Raw genomic sequence first — 26365 nt, 5'->3', positions numbered from 1 at the left:
CAGCTGAGGAATGCATGTTTTCATTGCTTCCCAGGCGTCACGGTATACGCTAGGCTGTCTTGGGTGAAGCACGTAGCGAGCTTGGAAGCCAAGGTCCACCGGTGGATTGCGGTGATCAGGCATCTGGCAGGCATGAAGGGGGGCAGTGCCACGGCGTCGCTTTCGGCCGTCCATCGAGCGTTGGTTCGCGGGTCACTTGCATGCAGCATGCTTGTGTTGAAGGGCCTTCCACCTTCTTCAGCCCGTAAGCTTCAGTGCTTCCTGTCACGCAGTCTCCGAGTGTGCTTGGGAGTCCCTCGGGCGGCAGAGACTCATATGGTCATTGCTGATGCTAAGGAAGCCCCGCTTGAAGTGCTTCGCTACGGGAAGACGATGTCGGCAGTACCTCCGCCTTCTATAGCTTATCATCGGCGGCATCCGCTACTTGGGAAACTCCGGAGACCCAAGCACAGCAGCGTACACCAATAGGTCTCTCAACTGAAGACTAGCATACCTGACTTTGTGGTCGCACCCACAGCTCCCAGCATTCGTCCTTGAACTTTTCCGACGCCCTGCATCTCCCTGTCGGTGCCTGGGCTAACAGGGAAGAAAGGCAACGTCGCTGCATGCGTGACGAAGCAGCTCACTCTCGATATGATGAGCTCGTGTTATGATACTTCCACCGCAGTTTTCACGAACGTCTCAACTACGAGGGGAAGTTCGTCGTCTGCCTTTGACACTCCCTCCGAGTCAATTTCAGATGGTCATCATCTCTGACATAAAACATCGTCAATATGCGCTGGGCTTTATGCTATTCTTTTCGCCTTGCGGAAGATTACTGATGGCCTCGTTCGCTCCTGGGCCGTTTTTTCGGATACCAGATCTGCGCTGCAGTGTGTGGCAACTATGGGACTTCTCGGCTTTCTCAGTTCTGTGGCCATTGAAATTCTACAAGCATACAAGAAAGCAAGCGCACAAGGCTAGCCCATCGTCTTCCAGTGGATTCCGTGTCATGTGGGCATCAGCGGAAGCGAAGACGCAGATCGAACAGCCGCAGGCGCGCACCAATACATCCGGCGTGTGCCCATCATCTTGTCTCGGGGGGATCGCCGTTACCTCGTCTCAAGCCTCAGTAGTCCCATGATACCGTCTCAATGGCAACGTGACATCACCACCCACTTTCTGCTGTACTTCGTTGACCCCACATTGTCCCTTACTCTCCGCCACCGAATGCCGCGTTCCTTTGCCATAGTCTTCCACGGCATGAGACTTAATGTGGCTTTTACACCGGCTTTCAAACACCATGGTCGGACACTTCACATCGGATACAAGGCCTATACCAGCTGTTGCTGAGTTCCCCTCAAGCACTGGACTACTGGACGAATTCTAATAGGACACCTTTCCATCATCATCACTATCTCATCCCTTCCACAACCCCAATGGGGCAGTGTACCGCCATGACGGCGGATAATGACCCAGCACATCATCATCCCATTTATGTCTGTGTGTGTACCTCGGTTGCTATGTATGCGGGTGTGTTTACAAGGAAAGCGACAAGCACTTTTATCTGTTAACAGTTTCTGTTTAATTCTGCTTTTATGTTTCGTCTTGCTGCAAGCGCAGGTGGAGAACATTGTTAAATGTCCCACTATCCAGTCCCGTCAGTATCGGTACTTTCATTACTTGATTCATCAGGATCATTACGTTGGTTACCACTTTCTACTGGGCCCTCACCATCAGGCGCGTCTCCGGCGCGGTCATTGACAACAGGACCTGACGTTCCATCTCCGCCGGAGGTGCCGGAATCTTCCGTGGGAGGCAGAGGGTCGGAACAATCGCAGCTGTAACTGCTGTTCGTTAACTGGAACTGGGACGAGTTGTATAAGTTACCTCGGCAGAACTTTGCACAGCCCTTCTCTGCAGAAAACGGAAGAGAGTCGGAATGTATAAGAAATACGATTAAACACGTGTAGAGAGGGAAGAGATATAACTGCATTAATAGAGACAGGAAAAGCTTAACATATCGAAATACAACGCGTGACGAAGTGACAGGGTGGCGGCTGATGAAACAGATTCACACAGTTCACGGAGCAGTGAGATATAAATAATTACGAATAATGGAATTGAAGTAATTGATGACTCAACGGGATATGGCAATGAATTGGTGGTACTCAAAACACGCATTTAGAATGTTTAACGTCCACTGTATTTTACTACGTGGACGACGTGTCCGGGCAACTTCTACAATGCAACAAAGTGACTTTGACCTCCGCTGGATATACGAAACAGTAGCTTTGGGCTCAGTAAGACAGATCGGGAGGGACCGGAGCGTTCCATTATCCGTGTATTCACACGAGCGACATCCTCACGGAATATTCTAGTGGAAGAAAAAACAAAAGAACTGCTTACAGTGACGAAGTTCCGCCCCGTGTTATGTGAGCATTCACACGGTGCGGAATATTGGGAGTGGCGTACTGCACATTTAGCAGACGACACTTAGCAGACGACACAGTCATCGTGTTTTTCTGTCGTCTGCTACACTCTTAAAAATCAACTTCACCACATAGCACGCTCCTAGCCAACCATCACCCCGAATGACAACGTTCTCACCTTAGTTTTGTTGAAAACGGGAGGAGGAGCCTATTTTGTGCCGTGCATAATGGCACAAAATAGGCTCCTCCTCCCGTTTTCAGCAAATCAGGGGCGAGAACGTTGTCATTCGGGGTGATGGTTGGCTAGGAGCGTGCTATGTGGTGAAGTTCATTTCTAAGAGTGTACGGAATGTATTGTGGCGTACTGCACATTTAGCAGACGACACTTACCAGACGACACAGTCATCGTGCTTTTCTGTCGTCTGCTACGGAATATATTGTGGCTGTGTAGCAGGGTATTCCCCACGATCAGCAGTGTACGTGAAGACACGACGCTGAGCGGTCGCGCTCGCGTGACAGCAGAATGCTCTGACGCTTTTCGCATCTTCCACTTCTGGGGGAATGTCTCTGGTGTGAATACACGGTATCTGTAGTTTATTCCAGTCCGTGCCTTTGCGCCGTAGTGTTCGCCTGATGAACCCGACCCGATGACGGAGAACGCCAGCAACTTGGCGCGCAAGGAAGGAGTTTCTCAGGTAGACGTCGTCTTCCCCGAACGACGGCAATAAATACGTTGTCGCGTGTATTGAGACTAAACGGATCAGATGATACTCACCGGAAAGTGGGTTCCCTCCGCCTCCTCCTCCTCCTCTTCCTCTTCCTGGAGGTCCCCTCGACCAGGGCGGACCGCGACCTTTTCCTGGAGGTCCTCTCGACCAGGCCGGACCGCGACCTCTTCCGTTAAATCCTTCTGCGGCTAGGACTGGGGTCGAAGGAGATACAGTCGTGGATTTCAGTTCCAATACGACGAGCATAAAAAAGAGGCTGACAGTACTGGCATGAATGAATGGATGGATGGATGAGACTTCTTCTCAGGAACCTGGTATACTATCCATTATTGCTGCGTACTGACTGAGGAATGACAACGGATTGCGTAAGAAAATCGGTATTGTCGATATCTTAATTGATAACGTAGGTATTAGAAGAACACGAAGAGAGCTGACTGTCACGGGGAAATGATTATTCAACTATACTGTAATATTCCGCTGATGTTCTGCACAGTCGCGAAGAAAGAGCCTCGATCGCTGTGAAACTCATGACATGCTGATAACGAACAGCAGGATGTTGACAAACAACATGAATTTACCCTTCGCTTTTTAACGTGGAAAAATGGTACTTATTTTGAAGTAACTTATATAGTTGAACGGTACATAGCATACCAGCGAACGCAGCAAGCGCCACAAACACCAGGACATGGTTCGCCATGACTCTGAAAGCGAAAGAAACATATGGTTTATTTGAGGTCAATAATGTATTGTGACATAAGGTGAATATGTCAACGACTTCAGGTGGATTGGATCGGTTGCACTCTTCTTCCACAGCAAGAAGAGTGCAATCAATCAATCCAATCCAATCTGCAACCAATCAAACCCACTTGAAGTGTTGAGATATTCACTGTTAACCAGATTGCATCTGCAACCAATCGAATCTTTATTTATGTGACGGCAGGAGAACCATATTTTCTTTCGATAATGGAACACTGAATTAATACACAAAGCTCAAACGTTTAAGAATGCTGAAGATTAAGCTAAAACGCTATTTGCGCCTACCATAATAATGTCATAATCGCTGCAGTGGAGCCCGACCCACGCCAACTGGGATGTACGCCTCCATGCTTATCTCGACTAACATCACCGTCACGACTATCGCGGTCAGAAATTAATTAATTAATTGAGGAGAAAAAACAGCCTATAGCCCCTAGTAGCAGTTACCCATTTTTGATCCTACGATCCCGAATTTTACTGCCCTGCACTACAAATAAACTTCGCATAAAATACATCCACTCTCTGAAAGACTCAAATTATCCTTAAAAAACATTTTTTTCTTTAAAGTGCACTAGATTAAGTCGCTAATTCGATTAGTGACTAACCTACTTGAGGAATGGCTAAATTTGGGCATACAAAGAAAGATTCAAATAAACTAAATCAACAAATCAATCGCTCCCTACAGAAGTGATCACTCGTGCCATTCTCCCTCCAACTACGTAATATTTAAAAAATAATAATAATAAGCTGTGCGTTTTAGCATATCATACGCTATCGTCACTGCGTACATAAGAGATAACAAGGTTGTTCTGCGCATGCGCAAGACACACGCAGAGCTTAGCGCATTACACAGAACCACCAAGGCTATCCCTTACGCATGGGATAGCATGGTGGTTCAACAAGGCGATGCCGTACGGTACACTCAAACCCTCTAATAACGCTTACGTTGCGAGTCCCACAAGAACAGTCGTCGGTCCGGAAGCTCATCTATACTGCGACAAAACAACCTGTCGCGCTTAAAGAGTGAATTTTGATGGGGGAAAGAGAGAAAAACGAGAGAGGAAAAGATAGACACCTGGTGGTTGTGGCATGCCGTCTGTTAGCCGGTGTCACGGACAGACCTGCATTGTGTTCGCGGAGAAAAAAAAAAGAAGCAAAAACTAAAGCGACAATCCATGTTCGCCAACGCGGGGACCATTTACACCCATACATGCTCGACAAACAATCCTTGCGTGCTAGCATCGCTTAGACAATGTGCAAAAACGCGTTTTCTGTTCAAACGGCGTAACGGAATAGTCAATGGCGCGTTTACCAAAACAAAGGGAACCGACAGGAGGAGAGGTGAGAGATGTTTCGAGCTGTCTGCCACGTGGGAATATTTATCAAAACCAGACACGACACTTCGTCCTGTCGTAGAAATCACAGGGGTGGCTCCCGATGTATTTATCCAAAGAGGAAAGCGTGCTGAGCGAATGCAGGGCATTCTGGACTAAAGTCGCCGATCGGGAAAAGGATACCCAAGCAGCACAATGTAATGAAAGTCGAGTGCAATAGGGGTGGACGGTATGTGTCTTAGTTTCAGGAGTCTGTGCAAGGCCTTCTACCTACCCGTCCACCCCTATTACACTCGGCTTTCAGTACATTGTGCTACTTGGGCAGCGACATCTTTTTCCTTTTCCCACCACGACCTTGAAACCTTTAATGGCGGCCACAGCATAGGTTTGCGCGGTACGACCGCCATGAAAGGTCCAAGGTCGAGGCGGCAAGATGAAGAGATGGTGGACAGGTCCTTGTCACACGTCACAGCAAACGTCAGCGCACACGTGACCTTAAAGATGGCCGCACCCGTGATCGGCGGCAAAATCGTGTGTAAACAAAGCGTTTTGCAGTTCGTGCGAACCGTTTTCGATATCTTCCGACTCAATTATTTTTACCCGGTAATCTCGCACAGGGCCCGTGCTAGGGGTGCGCGGGGCCTGAGGCAAAGGCACATCGCGGTTCCTGTTTCACACCAGCGGTAATGAAAAGATAAGAAATGATGAGATTTTCGCATTGCGGATTTTAGCAGTACGCGAATGGCAGCAGGAGAGAAGGGTGCTTCGGTACAGCTTGCAGGGTTTGCGAATTTTTCTTAAAAGTGGGACTTTTTATCCTCACATGACGGAATGGCACATAACACATTCTTCTCTCATTTCTGTTTTAGTCGAAGATCGCGCGTGCGATCAAGTGCATACTTAATATTTCTTTAAAAAAGTAATCCCTGGTTGAGGGCTTTGTGCGCGGGGCCTAAGGCGGTCGCCTTACTCGCCTTACCCTATCGCCAGCCCTGATCTCGCATTAAACGCGCAGTTTTGTACATGACGCCTCGCACTGTTGACCACTTCCAAAGATGCGATGACGACCCGGGATTATATGACGCACCGCGTCGCTGAAAGAGCACCGTACAGTTTACGCCGGCAAAATGCGTTCTCGTGGCCTTATGCCGACGGAAATATCTCGGCATGCGCCTAGAACGACGTTTAAACAAAGCCACGTGACCTCAAGATGGCGTTTCCTATGACGTGTGACCAGGACAAGAGGGCCGCGTTGCGAAAAGCACCCGCGTGAGGGTAGTTACAAAAATGGCGGGTTTATGCCGCCCCTGTTATGTCACCCCGGTTTATGTCACCACTGTTTATGTACACATCTGTATGCATTCCTGTGTGGCGGCCCAGGTACCTCGTCAGGCTCCGCCTTTTGTACCTGGACCTCATTTCTGTATTTCTCTGAAATGAAATAAAATAGAGAGAAAGAAAGAAAGACCCTGTGGTACAAGTGCACCAAGGACGGTCGTTTACGTCGTTGTTTCCGCGATGCGGCGCTCATGGGGGTAACTTCGCCAATAATCCCGGCGGTTACCGTGGTACAGGGAGCACCCCAGGGAGCACCAGGGATGCTCGCAGGTTTTCTGTGGTCAGTAGTCGTCTTGGACTACCCAAATCCCAGAGCAAGCCTCTCCTGTGCCCTCCCTCTTTCACCCTCCCCTGTGTGTAACGAGGCGTCACTTGAGAGCAGGCTGTCCGCACCTTCCTCCTCCTATATCACTCCCCCTCTCCCCCCCCCCCCTAACGCGATACGGCCGGCGTGATCCTGCATTCCCATTTTTACCCGGCAGTTTCTCAAAGGTACCGCAAAGCACTCAGAGGTGCAATCTGAGAAGATTTATCGCTTCGACAGTCCGAGCCCTCAGTACTCCTTACTTCACAATTTTCGTCCAGATTGCGCTGGTAGTTTTTATAAATTGAAAATCGCGGGCAACACTGTCGCGAAGTGACTGCCCACTGCGCGTTGCTCGTCAAGTACGGAGGAAAACGACAATGCATGTGGACAACACTGGGTCTAGAACGAAATCAAGTCGGCTTCGTAGCCATCAGGAGTCGCCAGCGAGTGAGGGTGCGTTCCAATCAGGTCCCCCAAACTCACCACGGAAAAGCGTGCAACGAAGAAGGCCGCCACTAGATACCCCACTGTTGCCGTTCCGGATCACTTCAGCGCGCTAAGTTTAGTGGCAAAATGTTTTTGTTGTTTCTGCGAATGAATCTAGTCTTTATATGTCCAAATAAAACGCGTATAACAACTTTCTGTGTCGTGTTTCACTTTTTGGTCCCGTTTTTAAACGTGTTGAGCGATCGGAAGGATCTAGTGCACGGTTGCGTGCATCACATAGCGTACATGTCGTACCAGGCGCCGCAGGCGCAGTCGTCCATTTCTCCTTCGGTGACTTGGCCTGGCTTGGATTGTGCTTCAACTGGATTTTTAGCGCGCTACAATTCAACGCTAGCCAACGTCTGGTAACAATGGGGTATCTAAGGGCGGCCTCCGGCATTGCACGCATCCGGATAGGAACAAATACATGGGAAAATGGCGACCTTGGGGGACCTGGTGACAATACCCCGGTTAGTCGACTGCCTAGCGGTCTAACCGGAAGTGCCGCCATGTTAAGTCTCGTTCCAAATCTCGCCAAGTCCGCTATTCAGTCGGCTACCGCCTAGTGCGCATCGATGCAGTCCAGTTATACGCCTGACCACCTGACAGCCTGGATGAAGACGCGGGTTGACGGTACCAGCGTGCCCGCGGTTTCTGCTGGCTTTAAATGTAAAGTTGCACATAGTGGTATGTTTTTTAAAACTGCGTAGAGAGTTGCAACACATGGTTAGTTGTGAAGGTGACAGTTTATGCACGATGTCCTACAAACTTAGCGCATTAGAGTCCTGCTGCGCTTGCGCCGTACGCATTTCTTGCGTGAGCAACGAGATGGCGCCGCAGGCGCCTCGGCTAGGCAAGCCTGTTCCAATAGTGACAAGCAAAGGGGTCTACTCAGCTGCCTAGTCAGGCGGCTTCGCGGGCGCGAGGTATTGGAACGCAGCCTGAGTCGGAAACGTAGATCACTGTTGCCAGGCGAATTGGAGATTATTTGCCGACAGACGTCGCCCGGAGAAGTTTTACGTGAATTTTGCTAGCAAATTAAACTTATTAAGTGTTCTGTTACATTTTCTAACTTGTTGTACCGGGTTTACAAGAAACAAGCCGTTAATCTACGCAGTCAACATAACCTGTCTGTCTCCTGCTTTACCTTAAGCGAGAACAATATGATATTAATTAATATTATTATTATTTATATTATTTATTATTCCTGCTTTACGGTACCTTCAAGGGTTTGTATGTCCCCTCATGGGCCCTTCGTATGGGCCTTGAGAAAAAAAATCACGTGCGCCCGTGCAACCTTGAAACGTTAGCCCCTCATTTGGGAGAGGGACCAACATGTCGCTCCACGGGCAATAGTGAAAAGAGGGAAATCGGGGAGCTGCGCGAGGATGCTGACCTATTGTCGCATCCGCACTTTGACTCCGGCTGATACTCTGTGAGACGTAATCTGCCTTTTTGTCACGTGTCCACGGGAATAGACACACAATAGAAAAGTAACAGCCTGTTCTTGCGCAGTATCAAGCATTGCGTCTCCCGTTGTTATTCGAGGGTGCATTTGATAGGTTGGGCGCTGTGACGACAACGAATAGTATCACACTGGGACAGAATGGAAGCAGAGCAAGTTAATTCGCGTCGACAACACTTGTTTCGACGACAGAGCTTCTCGGAGGCTTCTCTTAGCGCTAATGGAAGGTTCACTCGTTGCTGCTAATAGAATAACACTACGAATGACAGATTAGATTAGACAGCGAAGGAAAACACGGAGGAAATGCCATTCTTAAGTGTGCAGTTCGTTGCAGTCTCTGATAGTAGTCATGCTTCCGGGAAGCTGCTCAAGATGTTGCAGATCTTGAAAAGCATGCGTGTTGGAAACAAAAGCCTCATGATACTTAACGGCATGTTGCTGTTTCAGTTGTGAATCAAGTCAATAGTGAGTTTTTGTATCGCTATCGCCCTTGCGTACGTAATTCGGAGATATACACGACGGCATAAACGTGCGCAGTACGTATTGCAGTCTCGCGTAGCAACTAAGCTACAATAAGTGACTTTTTGCTGTAACGAGTTACTTTTCACTAGATAGTTACAGGGACGACAGACTGACTTTCTTGAAAAAGCAACTTGAAGTTGTAATTATTTGCCAGTCTTGGGGGCAAACAAAATGTAAACTATCTCAAACTGTACAAGAACTGTCTCCGTTCGGCAACATCGGCGTCCTAAGGATCCATTTCCTACAGGTCCCGACAAAAGTGGCAGCGACACCAATTCAAGCCACCTTTCCAGCACATTTCAAGCGATACCGAAACTACCGCGGCGTGTCGCTTCCAGCGCACTCGCTTCACACCCTTCTGAGCGAGTAAACGAGCCCATTTCCGCTCGCCGATAGGGTGTCGCACCGAGGAGAAAAAAACCTTTTGTGGGGACCTGCGCCAGTTGGCCTCCACCCCGAGTCACCTCCACGTCACCTACGGCTGGGGTCACTCTCCACGTCGAGACTGGGAGAGGTGACCAAGTTTCGAATCCGAGCGCCGGCTGTGCTGTATATGGGTGTTTTCTCTGGGTTTTCCTCAGACGGGGGGGAACGGGGCTTTAAAGTGACAGTCCGGTCGAAAACATAGGTCTGGAAAACACCGCCTTATGATTTCTAATACTCCTCACAACAACTGTGCAAAATATTTAAGAAGAAATTGTATCGCACGATTTATAATCGAGTTTTTTCTATGCCGCAGTTGGTCCTGAGTAAAAGCCGCAGCGAGCTCTCGCGTGACGTGCATAAGAGCAATGCCGCACGTGACTGGCGCATGCCTGTTTGCGCGTTAGTTGGTTGTTGCGTGCTGGCATTTGCCCATTATGATGATTTTGAGTAGCAATCACACGTTATGCAGAGTAAAGTGCAGAGTACCGTCAATGTAAACACAGGTATCACGATGGAGCCTTCTGTTCAATACACTCATAGAAAAAAACACCTCTCTGCATTTCCAGCAACGGCACAGTCCTCCGCTCCACTTTGTCCATTGGGGACGTCATGCTCACGTGACCGCTGACGTACATAGAGGATCCTTGGGGCAAGGAGTATGCGAGGGAGAAATACGAAACAGGATGTCTTCAGAGGTGTAGTTTTTATTCTGTGTCTCAAAACCCAGGCCATTTTGTGAGCTGAAACTTCCCACAGAGTATGTAAGCCTCCGTGGCAGCTGGAAAAAATCAACTTCAGGTTTTCCCGGACTGTCCCTTTAAGACAAATGTCGGCACAGTTCCCCGTGAAGGCGACCCAGGAGGCACGATCACCCCGAGTAACATGCCGCCACACTGGCAGGCAGAGTGCTCGGAAATAGCACGCCGCCGCTATACCACGTCGCTGGATGTACGGTCATTCTAACCGTAATTAATTAAACTTACTCAAGTAGTGCCACATTTTTCCACGAACCAGTTTAAGAAACGTTTTTCTGTTGAACGGCGCTTTAGTGTTGGACAGGATCTGTAGGACTGAAGAGATGAAAGCCTACTGATGGAAACTTGGAAACAGAAAACCACTGTTCAAGTGAAGTAAGCACGTTAAATAATTCCAGTTTGACAGTGCAAGCTCCAAAAGAAATTTTTTGGGTAGCATTTACGGATTTCGTTTTCTGAAATGGTAAATATTGTAAAGTAAGTAATTCCCCTTTGATTCACGAGCACGTTTGAACTTCTTTACAGAAAAGGACACCTAACGGAAAGGCGTTGCGTGACGTGACATAAAGGAAAGGAGAATCTCCTTTTACGAAACTGTCCTTTTGGGAAGCTGAGATGGGCGATCTCTTTTTTCATCTGTAAAGGCGTATGGCGTAGCCTCGAACGAAGGGCGATACGACGACAATACTCTCGAACGAAGCTATTTGCAGCTGTAAAGGGGGGAATAGGTTTATTATAAAAAAGAAAGGAGGGAAAGGTTAGCCTGCGCTGCGGCTGCTTGCTATTCCCAGAAAAGAGAGAAAAATGAAGGAAGAAAAGGAGGAAAAGAAAAACAAACGAACAAACAAAAAGGAAAATAACCACAAAATTGATCACAGCAGCAAAATACTCCAAATGGAAAGGAGTTCAAACGTGCCCGTGTGTCACGAGTTATTGATTGATTGATTGATTGAAGATTGATTATTATTACGGGTTTGGTAATTCGCTTTAACTAACTATAGCTGTAACTACTATATTTCGAAAACAACAAGGGGACTGTAGCTGTAACGCAGTTACTATTTTCACAAGCTAGCTGCAACATTATTTACTTTTATGAGTAACTCGCCCGTGACTAACCTATTGTAATTGTTACGCATGTAATATAGTGAACCCAATATATCATCATAGAGACAGGTATGTACAAAAGCAAAGAGTGGAGCCGGCTTGAGTTGGGAGGCTCGCCTTGATAGATAATCGCTTCTCAAACGCAATAATGCGCTTTATCACGTTACACTTTTTCAAGCTGGAATACCTTCTTTTTCAAGAAAGAGCTACCAATTTTACTCGCGCGCAGTAACAGCTCATCAGTATGAACAAGCGAAGCGTTATAATTAATAATTACGCTAATTAATCATGTTTCGCGTTTTAGACGCACAGTGGTGGGGGGGTGCGATTATGGGTCCGCCCCCCCCCTCCCCCAAGTTTCTCGCAAACAATTACCCTTTATAAGCACCGTGCGTAGATGTCTTTTTCTTTCTTTTTTTTGTTAAGGGAATAGTACCCGGATGCTTGATGACAGATTGCGAACGATGGCGATTAAAAAGCAAAACAAAGAAAATCGACGGTGCGGAACAGGAAGTTGTTAGTGGTGGAATTTCGGTAGGGAGAAGTAAAAGGAAAATCTAATAAGTAAATAAATAATACGATGGTGGGCGAATTACTGTATGAAAAATAACTAGAGATTAAAGGGCTTAAGCGACCTATGTAATAATCTGTTGTATTGGTAAAAGTTCTGAGACGAGAAACAAAAACAAAAAAAAAAGCTGAAGCTTTCCAATGTGGTTGAGATAATAATCTGTTACTATATGCACATGGCACAGATATAGATAAAGAGACGAACAAGGATAGCTTCAGCGGATGTAGTTAAAACCCTGTAAAGCAAAGTTTTTCTGAATATGAACCGAAGCATTGTTGGAAAGTAAAACGCTAGTAATTTGCTTGAATGTGTTAAGGAGGAAGTAGCTATTCGAATAATTATCAGAAGCTACGAAATATCTTCAGATTACAGCGCAGCTCGGTGAATGCATAATTATTGCAGAGAAAGGAGCACACTTCGGAAGTATGTTCCCTTCAAGCAGGAATATATGCTAGAGGAATGATCATGTAAAATGCAGGACCAGTTACAGCATATAATTTATATTAATACGGGTATTCTGCTCAATTATTGTTTTTCTGTTTCCTGTCTCTTTCTTTCTTTCCTGGGCCAAATAGAATGAGGAAATGATTTTTATTTTCTCCACATCGTACTGTGGAAAGGGACCACGAGAAAAAGCCGCCATAGTGACTTGACGAGCTCGCGGCGCCCACATACAGATCGGGCATACGTTGATGGCACTGTCTCACAAGGGACGATATTGGTTGAAGGAACATGATGTATTCACAATCCGGTTTTAAAGAATTTGTATCACAGAAACTAGGTTAGCATTTACACGACCATTTCATTTCCCTGCCATATTCATTTCATCTACCATTACATAACCATTTATAAGTACACAATCACACGAGAATATATGTTGTACACGTATACACTTTGCAACAAGCTATATGTTCTACATAAGCCGCGAATGCACCTTCAGTTTTGAGAAGAGTCATTTACAAGATATTTAGAAGATTTAGAAAATATCGTATTATTTTGTGGAACACAAAATACTACGATGCGTGACGTTTTACATATCGGGGTCGAAGTTATGAGGTCGAAGCGTGAATCGAACTTGCTTCCGCTTGCGTTGCGCTTGCGTTGGTTCTCAGAGCTGAGAACCTAAGTGTGTAGACCCCCCCCCCCCCTTTCTGTGTTCGTGTCTCTCGGTCTTCTTCATGGATCTATATCAGCTAGCCTGCACCCTTTCCCTTGTTGATTTTCTGTATCATTTCTCGGTTGGACTGAAACAAAAGTTGCCGTGTATTGCAGCAACGCCCATAGATATACTATCTCTGTGGATGTTTTCAAAGCGAACGTTGATACTGTTTCATTGTGAAGCCAGCTCAGGACGCATGAACTCCATCGACCGTGGTGCTACCTATGGGAAAGCAACCCGTGATAGGAGCACATATACGCAAGAGCATCAGAGCGGCAGCAGTTCGTTCACAACTTGACCGTGCATCGGGCCACATGTTGGGAGAGAGCGAACTTTTCAGAGGAGAAGAAAATTAGGAGGAGATGGAATGAAGAAGTGTGGTTGGACGAGGGTACGGTACGGTACGGTACGGTACGGTACGGTACGGTACACACAGGAGAGGACAAAAACACCTTCCAAAGAACATGTTTCACGCTAAAATTCAGCATAATTACCAGTGACAGTGAGTGACAACAAGCAGTTGGATGCATGTTGGATGCACGACTTGGTTCACGTTTATTTATTTATTCACATACCCCAAAGGCCCTAACACGGCATTACATGGGGGGTGGCACATAGAGGCTGGTAGGTACAATACAACGTTAATCGTGAGTACACGGCTAAACAGGCACAGAGAAATTACCTTATAATTTATTTATTTATTTATTTATTTATTAGTCATCACTAAAAAACAAGGAACAAGGAAACCGTATGGCGTGTAATGCTTTATTCCTTGTCCCCACATTGCCCCTAACTCTCCCGCGCCGAATGCAGCGTTCCATTACCACAGTCTTCCACCGCATGAGTCTTAATGTGGCTTTTACACCTGCTTTCAAACACCTCCTCGGTGTCGGCGCGTCCAGCCTGTGTTCCACGTGTGGTGTGCGCGGTGACCTCCATCACGTCCTCCTGGTCTGCGGACAGCACGATCGCGAGCGCGTCCTCATGGAAACCGCTCTCCAACGCGTCGATCAACGCCTGTTCGACCAAGCGTCGTGCGCTGAAAGTCCACGAAGCCCATCTCTCTTCACTCCGTGGAGATTTGTCTTTTGGACAACGCTCCATCAAAGAACGTGTACATCGTAATTGTCCTATTTATTTAATTGCCGCGTTGACAAACGTGGATTGATTCTTTCGTCTTTGCTTTTTTTTCTTCTCCGGCGAACACAATGGTCCGTGACACCGGCTTACAGACGGCTTGCCACAAACGCAGGTGTCTATCTTTTCCCTCTCTCATTTTTTTCTCTCTCCCACGTCGAAATTCACCCTTTAAATGCGACCGGTTGGTCTGCCCTGGTGTAGAAGAGCTTCCGGACCGACGGCTGTTGTTGTGGGACTCCGAACGTAAGCGTTATTAGAGGTTTTTAGTGTACCGTACGGTATCGCCTTGTGGAACCACCATACTATCCCATACGTAAGAGATAGCGTTGGTGGTTCTGTGCAATGCGCAAAGCTCTGCGTGTGTCTTGCGCATGCGCAGAAGCACCACGCTATCCCTTAGGTACGCAATGACGATAGCGTACGATGCGCTAAGACGCCCAGCTTGTTTTTATTTATTTTTAATATTACGTAATTGCAGGGAAAATGGCACGAGCGACCACTTCTGTAGGGCGCGATTGACTTGCTGTTGATTTAGTTGATTTGGACCTTTCTTTGTACGCCCAAATTGAGTCATTCCTGAATCATCGTCATAGTCACTTATTGAATCATAGACTTAATCTAGTACGCTTTAAAGAAAAACAAAAGGATTTTTAAGGATAAGGTTAGTCTTAGAGAGTGTGGATGCATTTTTATGCATAAGTTTATCTGCAGAGCAGGGGAGAAATACTCGGAATCGTGGGATCAAAAATGGGTAACTGCTATCTAGGGGTCTATAAGGTGTAATTGCTCCCTCACTAGTTAATTTCTGACAGCGATAGTCGTGATGCTGATGATAACCCGAGATAAGTATGGAGGCGTCCATCCCATTTCGCGTGGGTGTGGCCACACTGCAGCGATTATGATAAAGTTAGGCGTACATAGCGTTTTTAGCTTAATGTTCAGCATTCTTAAACGTTTGAGCGTTGTGTATTAATTTAGTGTTTCTTTATTGAAAGAAAATACGGTTCTTCAGCCCCTGCAAAAATAAAGCTTGGACAGCATGGTTGTAAATGACTCTGTCAACGAGTTCAAGTGGACTGGATTGGTTGCAGACTGGATTGAATTGGATTGGTCGCACCCTTCTTCTTATTGAATACGCTATTATCCTCTAATAATGCAAATTACTTTCGCTTTCAGAGTCATGGCGAAATATGTCCTGGTGTTTGTGGCGCTTGCTGCGTTCGCTGGTATGCTATGAACCGTTCAACTATATAAGTTACTTCAGATTAAGTATCATTTTCCCACGTAAAAAACCGAAGGGTAAATTCGTGTTGTTCGTCAAAATCCTGGTCTTCGTTATCAGCATGTCACGAGTTTCACTGCGATCGAGGCTCTTTCTTCGCGACTGTGCAGTCCATCAGCGGAATATTACAGTATCACTGTAAACTGAAAAACACCCTCATGGGTGTAAATGGCTTGTCCTATAACTCACACCACTTTTTACACAGTATGGTCTCGAACACCCTTTTTAGGGGGTGGATTCTGTGTAAAACTCCCTTTGAAAGGGTGCTTTGCCTTGAAAATGCCTTCTTTTGCACCCTTTTTATACGCCATTTTAGGAGGGTTTAAGACTGTTAAACACCCTTCTAAAATGGAGTATAAAGGGTGCAAAAGAAAGCATTTTCAAGGAAAAGCACCCTTCCAAAGGGTGTTTTACACAGAGTACACCCTCGAAGAAGGCTGTGCCAGACCATACGGTCTAAAAAGTGGTGTGAGTTATAGGACAAGTCATTTACACCCCATAAGGTTGTTTTTCAGTTTATAGTGTATAGTTGTATAGTCATTTCTCCGCGCCAGTAAGCTCTCTCCGTGCTCTTCTAATACCTACGTTATCAATTAAGATGTCACCAATACCGATTATGTTACGCAATCAGTTGCAATTACGAGTACCTCAGTCCGTACTCAGCAATAATGGACAGTATACCAGGTTTCTGAGAAGATGTCTCATCATTCCATTCATTCATTCATGCCAGTACTGTCCGCCTCTTGTTTTTTTTTTTTGTTTTTTTTGTTTTTTTTTTTGCTCGTCGTACTGAGATTGAAATTCACGTCTGTATCTTCTTCGACTCCAGTCCTAGCCGCAGAAGCACAAGGTGAGGGTCACGTAAGAGGACGCGTGCAGAACCCATTGTCTGGTGAGTACCATCTGATCAATGTCTATCCGTGTTATCTCCAATATGATCCGTGTAATCTCAATCCACCTGACAACGTATTTATTAACATCCTCCGGGAAGACGACGTGTACCTCAGCAACCCCTTCCTTGCCCACCAAGTTGCTGGCGTCCTCGGTAGAGTTCGAACATTGGGTTCATCAGGCGAACACTATGGCGCAAAGGCACGGACTGGAATAAACTACAGATGCCGTGTATTCACACCAGCGACATTCCCCCAGAAGTGGAAGATGCGAAAAGCGTCATAGCGTTCTGCTGTCACGTAAACGGCTGACCGTGGAGAATATCCTGCTACACGGCCACAAGATATTCCGTAACAGACGACAGAAAAACACGATGACCGTGTCGTCTGCTAAATGTGCAGTACGCCACAATGCATTCCGTAGCAGACGACAGAAAAACACGATGACCGTGTCGTCTGCTAAATGTGCAGTACGCCACAATACATTCCGTAGCAGACGACAGAAAAACACGATGACTGTGTCGTCTGCTAAATGTCGTCTGCTAAATGTGCAGTACGCCACTCCCAATATTCCGCGCCGTGTCAATGCTCACATGACACGGGGCGGAACTTCGTCACTGTAAGCAGTTCTTTTGCTTTTTCTTCCACTAGAATATTCCGTGAGGATGTCGCTCGTGTGAATACACGGATAATGGAACGCTCCGGTCTCTCCCGATCTGTTTTACTGAGCCCAAAGCTACGGGCTCGTATATCCAGCGGAGTTCAAAATCCCCTTGTTGCATTGTAGAAGTTGCCAGGAAACGTCGTCCACGTAGTAAAATACCCAGTTGACGTTAAACATTCTAAATGCGTGTCTTGAGTACCACCAATGCATTGCCATATCCCGTTGCGTCATCAATTACTTGAATTACATTATTCGTAATTATTTATACCTATCTCGCTGCTCCGTGAACTGTGTGAATCTGTTTCATGAGCCGCCAACCTATCACTTCGTCACACGTTGAATTTCGACATGTTGCATTTTTTCCTGTCTCCATTAACGCATTTATAACTCTTCCCTCTCTACACATATTTAATCGTATTTCTTATTTATTTCCGACCTTCTTCTGTTTTCTGCAGATGGGGGCTGTGTAAAGTTCTGCCAAGCTCGCGAATTCAGCTTGTCGGAGTTCCATCTAACATATAGGAGTTACCGCTGCAACTGTTCCGAACCTTTCGGCCCCCCGGAAGATTCCGGCACCTCCGGCGGAGATGGAACCTCACCAGTAAAAGTTGGTAACCAACCTGCCGAGACTGGTCAGGACGGATAGCGGGTCATTTAACAACGTTCCCCACCTGCGCTTGCAGCTGGACAAAACATAAAGCAGAATTAAACAAACTGTCAACAGATAAAAGTGCTTGTCGCTTTCCTTGTAAACACACCAGCGTACATAGCAACCGAAGTACACGCACACACATAAATGGGATGATGATGTGCTGGGTCATTATCCGCCGCATGGGTCATTATCCGGCGGTACACTGCACCATTGGGGTTGTGGAAGGGATGAGATAGTGATGGAAAGGTGTCCTATTAGAATTCGTCGAGTAGTCCAGTGCTGGAGGAGAACTCAGCAACAGCTCGTATAGGCCTTGTATCAGATTGGCGTTGATCGACGCGTTGGAGAGCGGTTTCCATGAGGGCGCCCTCGCGATTGTGCTGTTCGCAGACCAGGAGGACGTGAAGGAGGTCACCGCGCACACCAAACGTGGAACAGAGGCTGAACTCGCCGACATCGAGGAGGTGTTTGAAAGCAGGTGTAAAAGCCGCATTAAGTCTCATGCGGTGGAAGACTATGGCAAAGGAACGCGGCATTCGGCGGGAGAGAGTAAGGGACAATGTGGGGTCAACGAAGTGCAGCAGAAAGTGGGTGGTGACGTCACGTTGCCATTGAGACTGCATCATGGGGCCAGTGAGGCTTGAGACGAGGTAACGGCGATCCCCACGAGACAAGATGATGGGGACACGCCGGATGTACTGGTGCGCGCCTGCGGCTGTTCGATCTGCGTCTTCGCTTCCGCTGACCCGGAATCCACTGGAAGACGATAGGCTAGCCTTATGCGCTTGCTTTCTTGTATGCTTGTAGAATTTCAATGACCACAGGACTGAGGAAGCCGCGAAGTCCCATAGTTGCCACACACTGCAGCGCAGATCTGGAATCCGAAAAAAACGGCCCAGGAGCGAACGGCGCCGTCAGTAATCTTCCGCAAGGCGAAAAGAATAGCATAAAGCCCAGCGCATATTGACGATGTTTCATGTCAGAGATGATGACCATCTGAAATTGACTCGGGGGGAATGTCAGAGGCAGACGACGAACTTCCCCTCGTAGTTGAGCCGTCCGTGAAAACTGCGGTGGAAGTATCATAACACGAGCTCATCATATCGAGAGTGAGCTGCTTAGTCACGCATGCAGCGACGCTGCCTTTCTTCCCTGTTAGACCAGGCACCGACAGGGAGATGCAGGGCGTCGGAAAAGTTCAAGGAGGAATGCCGGGAGATGTGGGTGCGACCACAAAGTCACGTATGCAGGTCTTCAGTTGAGAGACATATTGGTGTACGCTGCTGTGCTTGCGTCTCCGGAGTTTCCCAAGTAGCGGATGCCGCCGATGATGAGCTAGAAGGCGGAGGTACTGCCGACATCGTCTTCCCGTAGCGATGCACTTCTAACGGGGCTTCCTTAGCCTCAGCAATAACCATACGAGTCTCTGCCGCCCGAGGGACTCCCAAGCACACTCGGAGACTGCGTGACAGGAGGCACTGAAGCTTACGGGCTGAGGAAGGTGGAAGGCCCTTCAACACAAGCACGCTGCATGCAAGTGACCCGCGAACCAAAGCTCGATGGACGGCCGAAAGCGACACCGTGGCGCTGCCCCACGTCATACCTGCCAGATGCCTGATCACCGCAATCCACCGGTGGACCTTGGCTTCCAAGCTCGCTACGTGCTTCACCCAAGACAGCCTGGCGTATACCGTGACGCCTGGGAAGCAATGAAAAGATGCATTCCTCTGCTGTACACCAGAAACTGAAAGAGGGAAGGGATGCATGTTCATTCGCGTAAACGGGAGTACAACGGACTTTTCAGTCGAGATGCCCATGCCAGCCGTTGCGAGGTAGTGCTCAATAGTGTTCAAAGCTTGTTGCAGGCGCCGCTGGATGGCAGGACAGGATTTGCCGCTGGTCCAAATGCAGATATCATCCGCGTAGATCGAAATTGGCAGTTTCTTTCCAATGTAGCCCCCAAAGACCCGCCATGGCCACGTTTAAACAGAATTGGGCTCAATACGCTGCCCTGTGGAACTCCATGAGTCATCGATACATGCTCCGTATCCCCTTGACGGGTGCGAACGAATAGCTGCCTGCCATGGAGGAAGTCCTTAATCCATGAGAGAGCTCTGGAGGGTAGGCCGGTTTGGGTGAGGTGATGCAGAACGGAAGCGTGACTCGCGGAGTCGTAAGCGCGTTTAACATCAAGAAACGCAGCCACTACTGTCTTCTTACGCGCCTTTCTCTTCTTCCACCGACGTAATGAAGGCGAGACCAGAGTCCATGGAAGACCTGTGCTGGCGGAATCTTGACATTTCCTGCGGGAAAAAGGAGTGCCTCTCGAGCCACCACTCCATTCTCCGGAGGATCATGCGCTCCAACAACTTGCCAAGGCAGCTAGTCAAGCTGAAGTTGAGCTGGGCCTGAAAGAAGAGAGCTGGGAGGGCGATTTTCCCCCCTTCAGTAGTTGGACAACTCGCGCGTGCTTCCTTCCAACCTGTCACGTACTTTCCCGGTTCTCCAGGAAGTGTTAAATATACACCTCGAGCAGGCACTTCTGACATCGCTCGTCCAGGTTACGGATAGCCCGGTACGTGATATAGTCCGTCGAACGCGTGACGGGCGATGGCTGGACTAGTTTCAACCTGTTCTGTTAAGTACGTCACGTGGCTCATGAAAGCAGGTGAACGCGCTGCCACGGAATGAGTGCCAATGGTCTGCGGAAGCGAGGACGCAGATCCAACAGCGCACCAGCGCACCCGGCGTGTCCCCATCATTTTGTCCCGGAGGGATCGCCGTTACCCCGTCTCAAGCCTCACTGGCCGCCCCGTGATGCAGTCTCAACGGCAACGTGACATCACCACCCAATCTTATAATGCTTTATACCTTGTCCCCACATTGACCCTAACTCTCCCCCGCCGAATGCAGCGTTCCATTACCAGAGTCTTCCACCGCATGAGACTTAATGTGGCTTTTACACCTGCTTTCAAACACCTCCTCGGTGTCGGCGCGTCCAGCCTCTGTTCCACGTGTGGTGTGCGCGGTGACCTCCATCACGTCCTCCTGGTCTGCGGACAGCACGATCGCGTCCTCATGGAAACCGCTCTCCAACGCGTCGATCAACGCCTGTTCGTCTTAGCCAAAGTTCTCGGACCATGGTCGGGCCCCTCACATCTGATACGAGGCCTACGAGCTGTTACCGAGTTCCCCTCCAGCACTGGACTAATGGACGAACTCTAATAGGACAATGAAAAAATGGCTAGGAAGCAAGCGAGCTGGTGAAGATGATGCATAATGTAAAAACCCCCGAGACTAGGGAACACGAAGGGACAGAGACAGACGTGATTGAGACTTCGTGTTGTGTCTGTCCCTTGCATTCGTGTGCATGCATGAAAATACTTTGAAGCAAACCGTCAACCGTGATATATCGAGCGATATAAAATCTTGCGCCATACATAGTGCACAATTTGTCAAGAAAGATGCGCTAACTGTTTCTTACTCAGTGTGGCTGGAAAATTGCTACGTTGGCTGAGTTATAGAGCCTTATGTCGTTCAAATTGACCAAGGGCACATATTTATGTAGACTGTTGCATTCAGGAGGCCATGCGGGGAAGTTCAGTGACAATTTGCAGTCCTGGGGAGTAAATGTCGAGAGTAAGTGTCGGGTTGGGGGACTACAATGGGGAGTAATTGCAGATTAAGGGAGTAGAAGCTGCGATTACTCCCCGGTTTACTCTTTTTTTTTTTTTAGAGTGCACAAGCGCAATGGACCAGTGTACCGCCATTACGGCGGATAATGACCCAGCACATCATCATCCCATTTACGTGTGTGCGTGTACTTCGGTTGCTATGTACGCGGGTGTGTTTACAAGGAAAGCGACAAGCACTTTTATCTGTTGACAGCTTATGTTTAATTCTGCTTTATGTTTTGTCCAGCTGCAAGCGCAGGTGGGGAACGTTGTTAAATGACCCGCTATCCGTCCTGACCAGTCTCGGCAGGTTGGTTACCAGTTTCTACTGGTGAGGTTCCATCTCCGCCGGAGGTGCCGGAATCTTCTGGGGGAGGCAGAGGTTCGGAACAATCGCAGCTGTAACTGCTGTTTGTTTGCTGGAAGTCCGACGAGGCGTGTCTGCCAATTTGGCAGAACTTTCTACAGCCCCCTTCTGCAGAAAACAGTAGAAGGTCGGAAATAAATAAGAAATACGATTAAATATGTGTAGAGAGGGAAGAGATATAAATGCGTTAATAGGAGACAGGAAAAAAATGCAACATATCGAAATACAACGTGTGACGAAGTGACAGGGTGGCGGCTGATGAAACAGATTCACACAGTTCACGGAGCAGTGAGATATAAATAATTACGAATAATGGAATTGAAGTAGTTGGTGACGCAACGGGATATGGCAATGAATTGGTGGTACTCAAAACAAGCATTTAGAATGTTTAACGTCCACTGTATTTTACTACGTAGACGACGTGTCCGGGCAACTTCTACAATGCAACAAAGTGACTTTGACCTCCGCTGGATATACGAAACAGTAGCTTTGGGGTCAGTAAGACAGATCGGGAGAGGCCGGAGCGTTCCATTATCCGTGCATTCACACGAGCGACATCCTCACGGAATATTCTAGTGGAAGAAAAAGCAAAAGAACTGCTTACAGTGACGAAGTTCCGCCCGGTGTTATGTGAGCATTCACACGGTGCACGGTATTGCATTCACACGATTGGGAGTGTCGTACTGCACATTTAGCAGACGACACTTAGCAGACGACACAGTCATCGTGTTTTTCTGTCGTCTGCTACGTAATGTATTGTTGCGTGCTGCACATTTAGCAGACGACACTTAGCAGACGACACAGTCGTCGTGGTTTTCTATCGTCTGCTACGGAATGTATTGCGGCGTGCTGCACATTTAGCAGACGACACTTAGCAGACGACACAGTCATCGTGTTTTTCTGTCGTCTGCTACGGAATGTATTGTGGCGTGCTGCACATTTAGCAGACGACACTTAGCAGACGACACAGTCATCGTGTTTTTCTGTCGTCTGCTACGGAATGTATTGTGGCGTACCGCACATTTAGCAGACGACACAGTCATCGTGTTTTTCTGTAGTCTGCTACGGAATATCTTGTGGCCTTGTAGCAGGATATTCCCCACGGTCAGCAGTGTACGTGAAGACACGACGTTGAGCGCTCGCGCTCACGCGACAGCAGAATGCTATGACGCTTTTCGCATCTGCCGCTTCCGGGGGAATGTCGCTGGTGTGAATACACGGTATCTGTAGTTTATTCCAGTCTATGCCTTTGCGCCATAGTGTTCGCCTGATGAACCCAATGTTCTCAACTCGCCGAGGACGCCAGCAACTTCATGGGCAAGGAAGGAGTTGCTCAGGTACACGTCGTCTTCCCGAAGGATGTTAATAAATACGTTGTGAAGTGGATTGAGATCACACAGGTCATATTGGAGATAGCACGGATAGACATTGATCAGATTATACTCACTAGACATTGGTTTCCGCACCTTTCTTGTTTCTTGACCCAGACCTTCTGCAGCTAGGACTGGAGTCGAAGAAGATACAGACGTGAATTTCAATCTCAGTACGACGAGCATAAAAAAAAGAGGCTGACAGTACTGACATGAATGAATGAATGGAATGATGAGACATCTTCTCAGAAACCCGGTATACTGTCCATTATTGCTGAGTACGGACTGAGGTACTCGTAATTACAACTGACTGCGTAACATAATCGGTATTGGTGACATCTTAATTGATAACGTAGGTATTAGAAGAGCACGGAGAGAGCTGACTGGCGCGGAGATATGACTATACAACTATACACTATAAACTGAAAAACAACCTTATGGGTGTAAATGGCTTGTCCTATAACTCACACCACTTTTTAGACCGTATGGTCTGGCACACCCTTTTTAGAGGGTGTACTCTGTGTAAAACATCCTTTGAAATGGTGCTTTTCCTTGAAAGTGCCTTCTTAAACCCTCCTAAAATGGCGTATAAAAAGGGTGCAAAAGAAGGCATTTTCAAGGCAAAGCACCCTTTCAAAGGATGTTTTACACAGAATACACCCTCTAAAAAGGGTGTTCGAGACCATACTGTGTAAAAAGTGGTGTGAGTTATAGGACAAGCCATTTACACCCATACGGTTGTTTTTCAGTTTACAGTGATACTGTAGTATTCCGCTGATGTACTGCACAGTCGCGAAGAAAGAGCCTCGATCGCAGTGAAACTCGTGACATGCTGATAACAAATACCAGGATGTCGACGAACAACATGAATTTACCCTTCGCTTTTTTACGTGGAAAAATGATACTTAATCTGAAGTAACTTATATAGTTGAACGGTTCATAGCATACCAGCGAGCGCAATAAGCGCAACAAACACCAGCTTCGCCATGACTCTGAAAGCGAAAGAAAGTTTCCTTGTTAGAGGATAATAGCGTATTCAATAAGAAGAAGGGTGCGATCAATCCAACCCAATCCAATCCAGTCTGCAACCAATCCAGTCCACTTGAACTCGTTGACAGAGTCATCTACAACCAGTCCCATCTTTATTTTTGCGGGGGCTGAAGAACCGTATTTTCTTTCAATAAAGAAACACTAAATTAATACACAACGCTCAGACGTTTAAGAATGCTGAACATTATGCTAAAAACGCTATGTCCGCCTAGCATTATCATAATCGCTGCAGTGTGGCCACACCCACGCGAAATGGGAAGGACGCCTCCATACTTATCTCGGGCTATCATCACCATCACGACTATCGCTGTCAGAAATTAATTAACTAATGGGGGAGCAATTACACCTTATAGACCCCTAGATAGCAGTTACCCATTTCTGATCCCACGATCCAGGGAATTTCTCCTGCTCTGCAAATAAACTTCGCATAAAAATGCATCCACTCTCTCTAAGACTAACCTTATTCCTAAAAATCCTTGTTTTTTTTGTTTTTTTTTGCTTTAAAGCGTACTAGATTAAGTCGATGATTCAATTAGTGACTAACCTACTTCAGGAATGACTCAATTTGGGCGTACAAACAAAGATCCAAACAAATCAATCGCGCCCTACAGAAGTGGTCGCTCGTGCCATTTTCCCTGCAATTACGTAATATTAAAAATAAATAAATAAATAAAAACAAGCTGGACGTTTTAGTGCATCGTACGCTATCGTCATTGCGTACCTAAGGGATAGCGTGGTGCTTCTGCGCATGCGCAAGACACACGCAGAGCTTTGCGCATTGCACAGAACCACCAACGCTATCCCTTACGTATGGGATAGCATGGTGGTTCCACAAGGCGATACCGTACGGTACACTAAAACCCTCGAATAACGCTTACGTTCGGAGTCCCACAACAACAGCCGTCGGTCCGGAAGCTCTTCTACACCAGGGCAGACCAACCGGCCACGTTTAAAGGGTGAATTTTGACGGGGGAGAGAGAAACAAATGAGAGAGGGAAAAGATGGACACCTGCGGTTGTGTCAAGCCGTCTGTGGACAGACCTGCATTGTGTTCGCCGGAGAAGAAAAAAAAGCAAAGACGAAATAATCAATCCACGTTTGCCAACGCGGCAATTAAACAAAAAGGACAAGAACGATGTACACGTTATTTGATGGAGCGTTGTCCAAAAGACAGATCTCCACGGAGTGAAGTGAAATGGGCTTCGTCGGCTTTCAGAGCACGACGCTTGACGACACTGCAATCGCAACGTATTGCCACGTGTTTTCTTGTTTCGCTGGCTCTCTTTTTATGCAAAGAGCCAGACAAAGCGTGCCTTATTGCTGGAAGCACCTCGATAAGGGGATGTCTTTCGAGGCTCGTACAACATATTCCAGCTCAAAAGTCGGCCTTTAAACAATTATTTGAACGTTCAAATAATTAGCCGCATGTAATTAATTATGCGCAATTGCATGAAACACTGAAAAAAAAAAAGGCTAGGAAGCAAGCGAGCTGGTGAAGATGATGCACGACGTAAAACCCCGAGACCAGGGAACACGAAGGGACAGACACAAACACAAAGTCTCCAATACAGCTGAAAATTTTACTTCACATGCAAGAAATACAGGGTGTCCCATAACTGCGAACATATTTTGATAAAATATATATGACACTTTTTCCAAGATGAAATTAATTCTAATATAGCATATGCTGAAGGGCACTCCTCAGAAGGGCATTAGCAAAGTCCATAGGCAATGTCTTAATTAACTTTCATTAATGAACTCTTTAATTATAAAAGCTACGAAGTTGCCCCAATGAGAACAACTGTTCCTTTCGGTCACCTGACATCGTAGCCGTTTTCAGAACAAAAATCCGTTCGATAGAACGCCCGCAAAAAATTCGTGAATGAACTCCTTTTATATGAATCTATAACTCCT

At 47.2% G+C, this 26365-nt stretch overlaps 2 protein-coding genes and 1 long non-coding RNA gene across 3 annotated transcripts in view; 1 reads left to right on the top strand and 2 right to left on the bottom strand.

The window, feature by feature from the left end:
- The window catches only part of LOC135397283 (uncharacterized), a 126467-nt gene that overhangs the window by 12584 nt on the left and 87518 nt on the right, over positions 1 to 26365 (bottom strand). The window lies entirely within an intron of this gene.
- Positions 1547 to 4923, bottom strand: LOC135397285 (uncharacterized). Its single transcript, XM_064628742.1, has 4 exons — positions 4841 to 4923; positions 3791 to 3840; positions 3187 to 3333; positions 1547 to 1896 (listed from the first exon to the last, which is right to left on the bottom strand). The coding sequence occupies exons 2-4, from the start codon at positions 3834 to 3836 to the stop codon at positions 1628 to 1630; spliced, it is 462 nt and encodes a 153-aa protein (XP_064484812.1). The 5' UTR covers positions 3837 to 3840; positions 4841 to 4923; the 3' UTR covers positions 1547 to 1627.
- LOC135398321 (uncharacterized) lies at positions 14682 to 16670 on the top strand. The gene is made up of 3 exons (XR_010424072.1): positions 14682 to 14745; positions 15679 to 15728; positions 16614 to 16670. It is a non-coding gene; the product is annotated as an uncharacterized LOC135398321 (long non-coding RNA).

This window comes from Ornithodoros turicata, chromosome 6 (genome assembly GCF_037126465.1).
Source record: "Ornithodoros turicata isolate Travis chromosome 6, ASM3712646v1, whole genome shotgun sequence".
Classification (NCBI taxonomy): domain Eukaryota; kingdom Metazoa; phylum Arthropoda; class Arachnida; order Ixodida; family Argasidae; genus Ornithodoros; species Ornithodoros turicata.
This window is presented reverse-complemented; position numbering and strand designations above follow the sequence as displayed.

Coding starts and splice junctions, on each gene's coding strand:
- LOC135397285 (XM_064628742.1), bottom strand. CDS start 3,836: ATGGCGAACCATGTCCTGGTGTTTGTGGCGCTTGCTGCGTTCGCTG. Junction 3,334..3,790: donor GGCGCTTGCTGCGTTCGCTG/GTATGCTATGTA, acceptor CTTCGACCCCAG/TCCTAGCCGCAGAAGGATTT. Junction 1,897..3,186: donor CGGAGGGAACCCACTTTCCG/GTGAGTATCATC, acceptor CGTTTTCTGCAG/AGAAGGGCTGTGCAAAGTTC.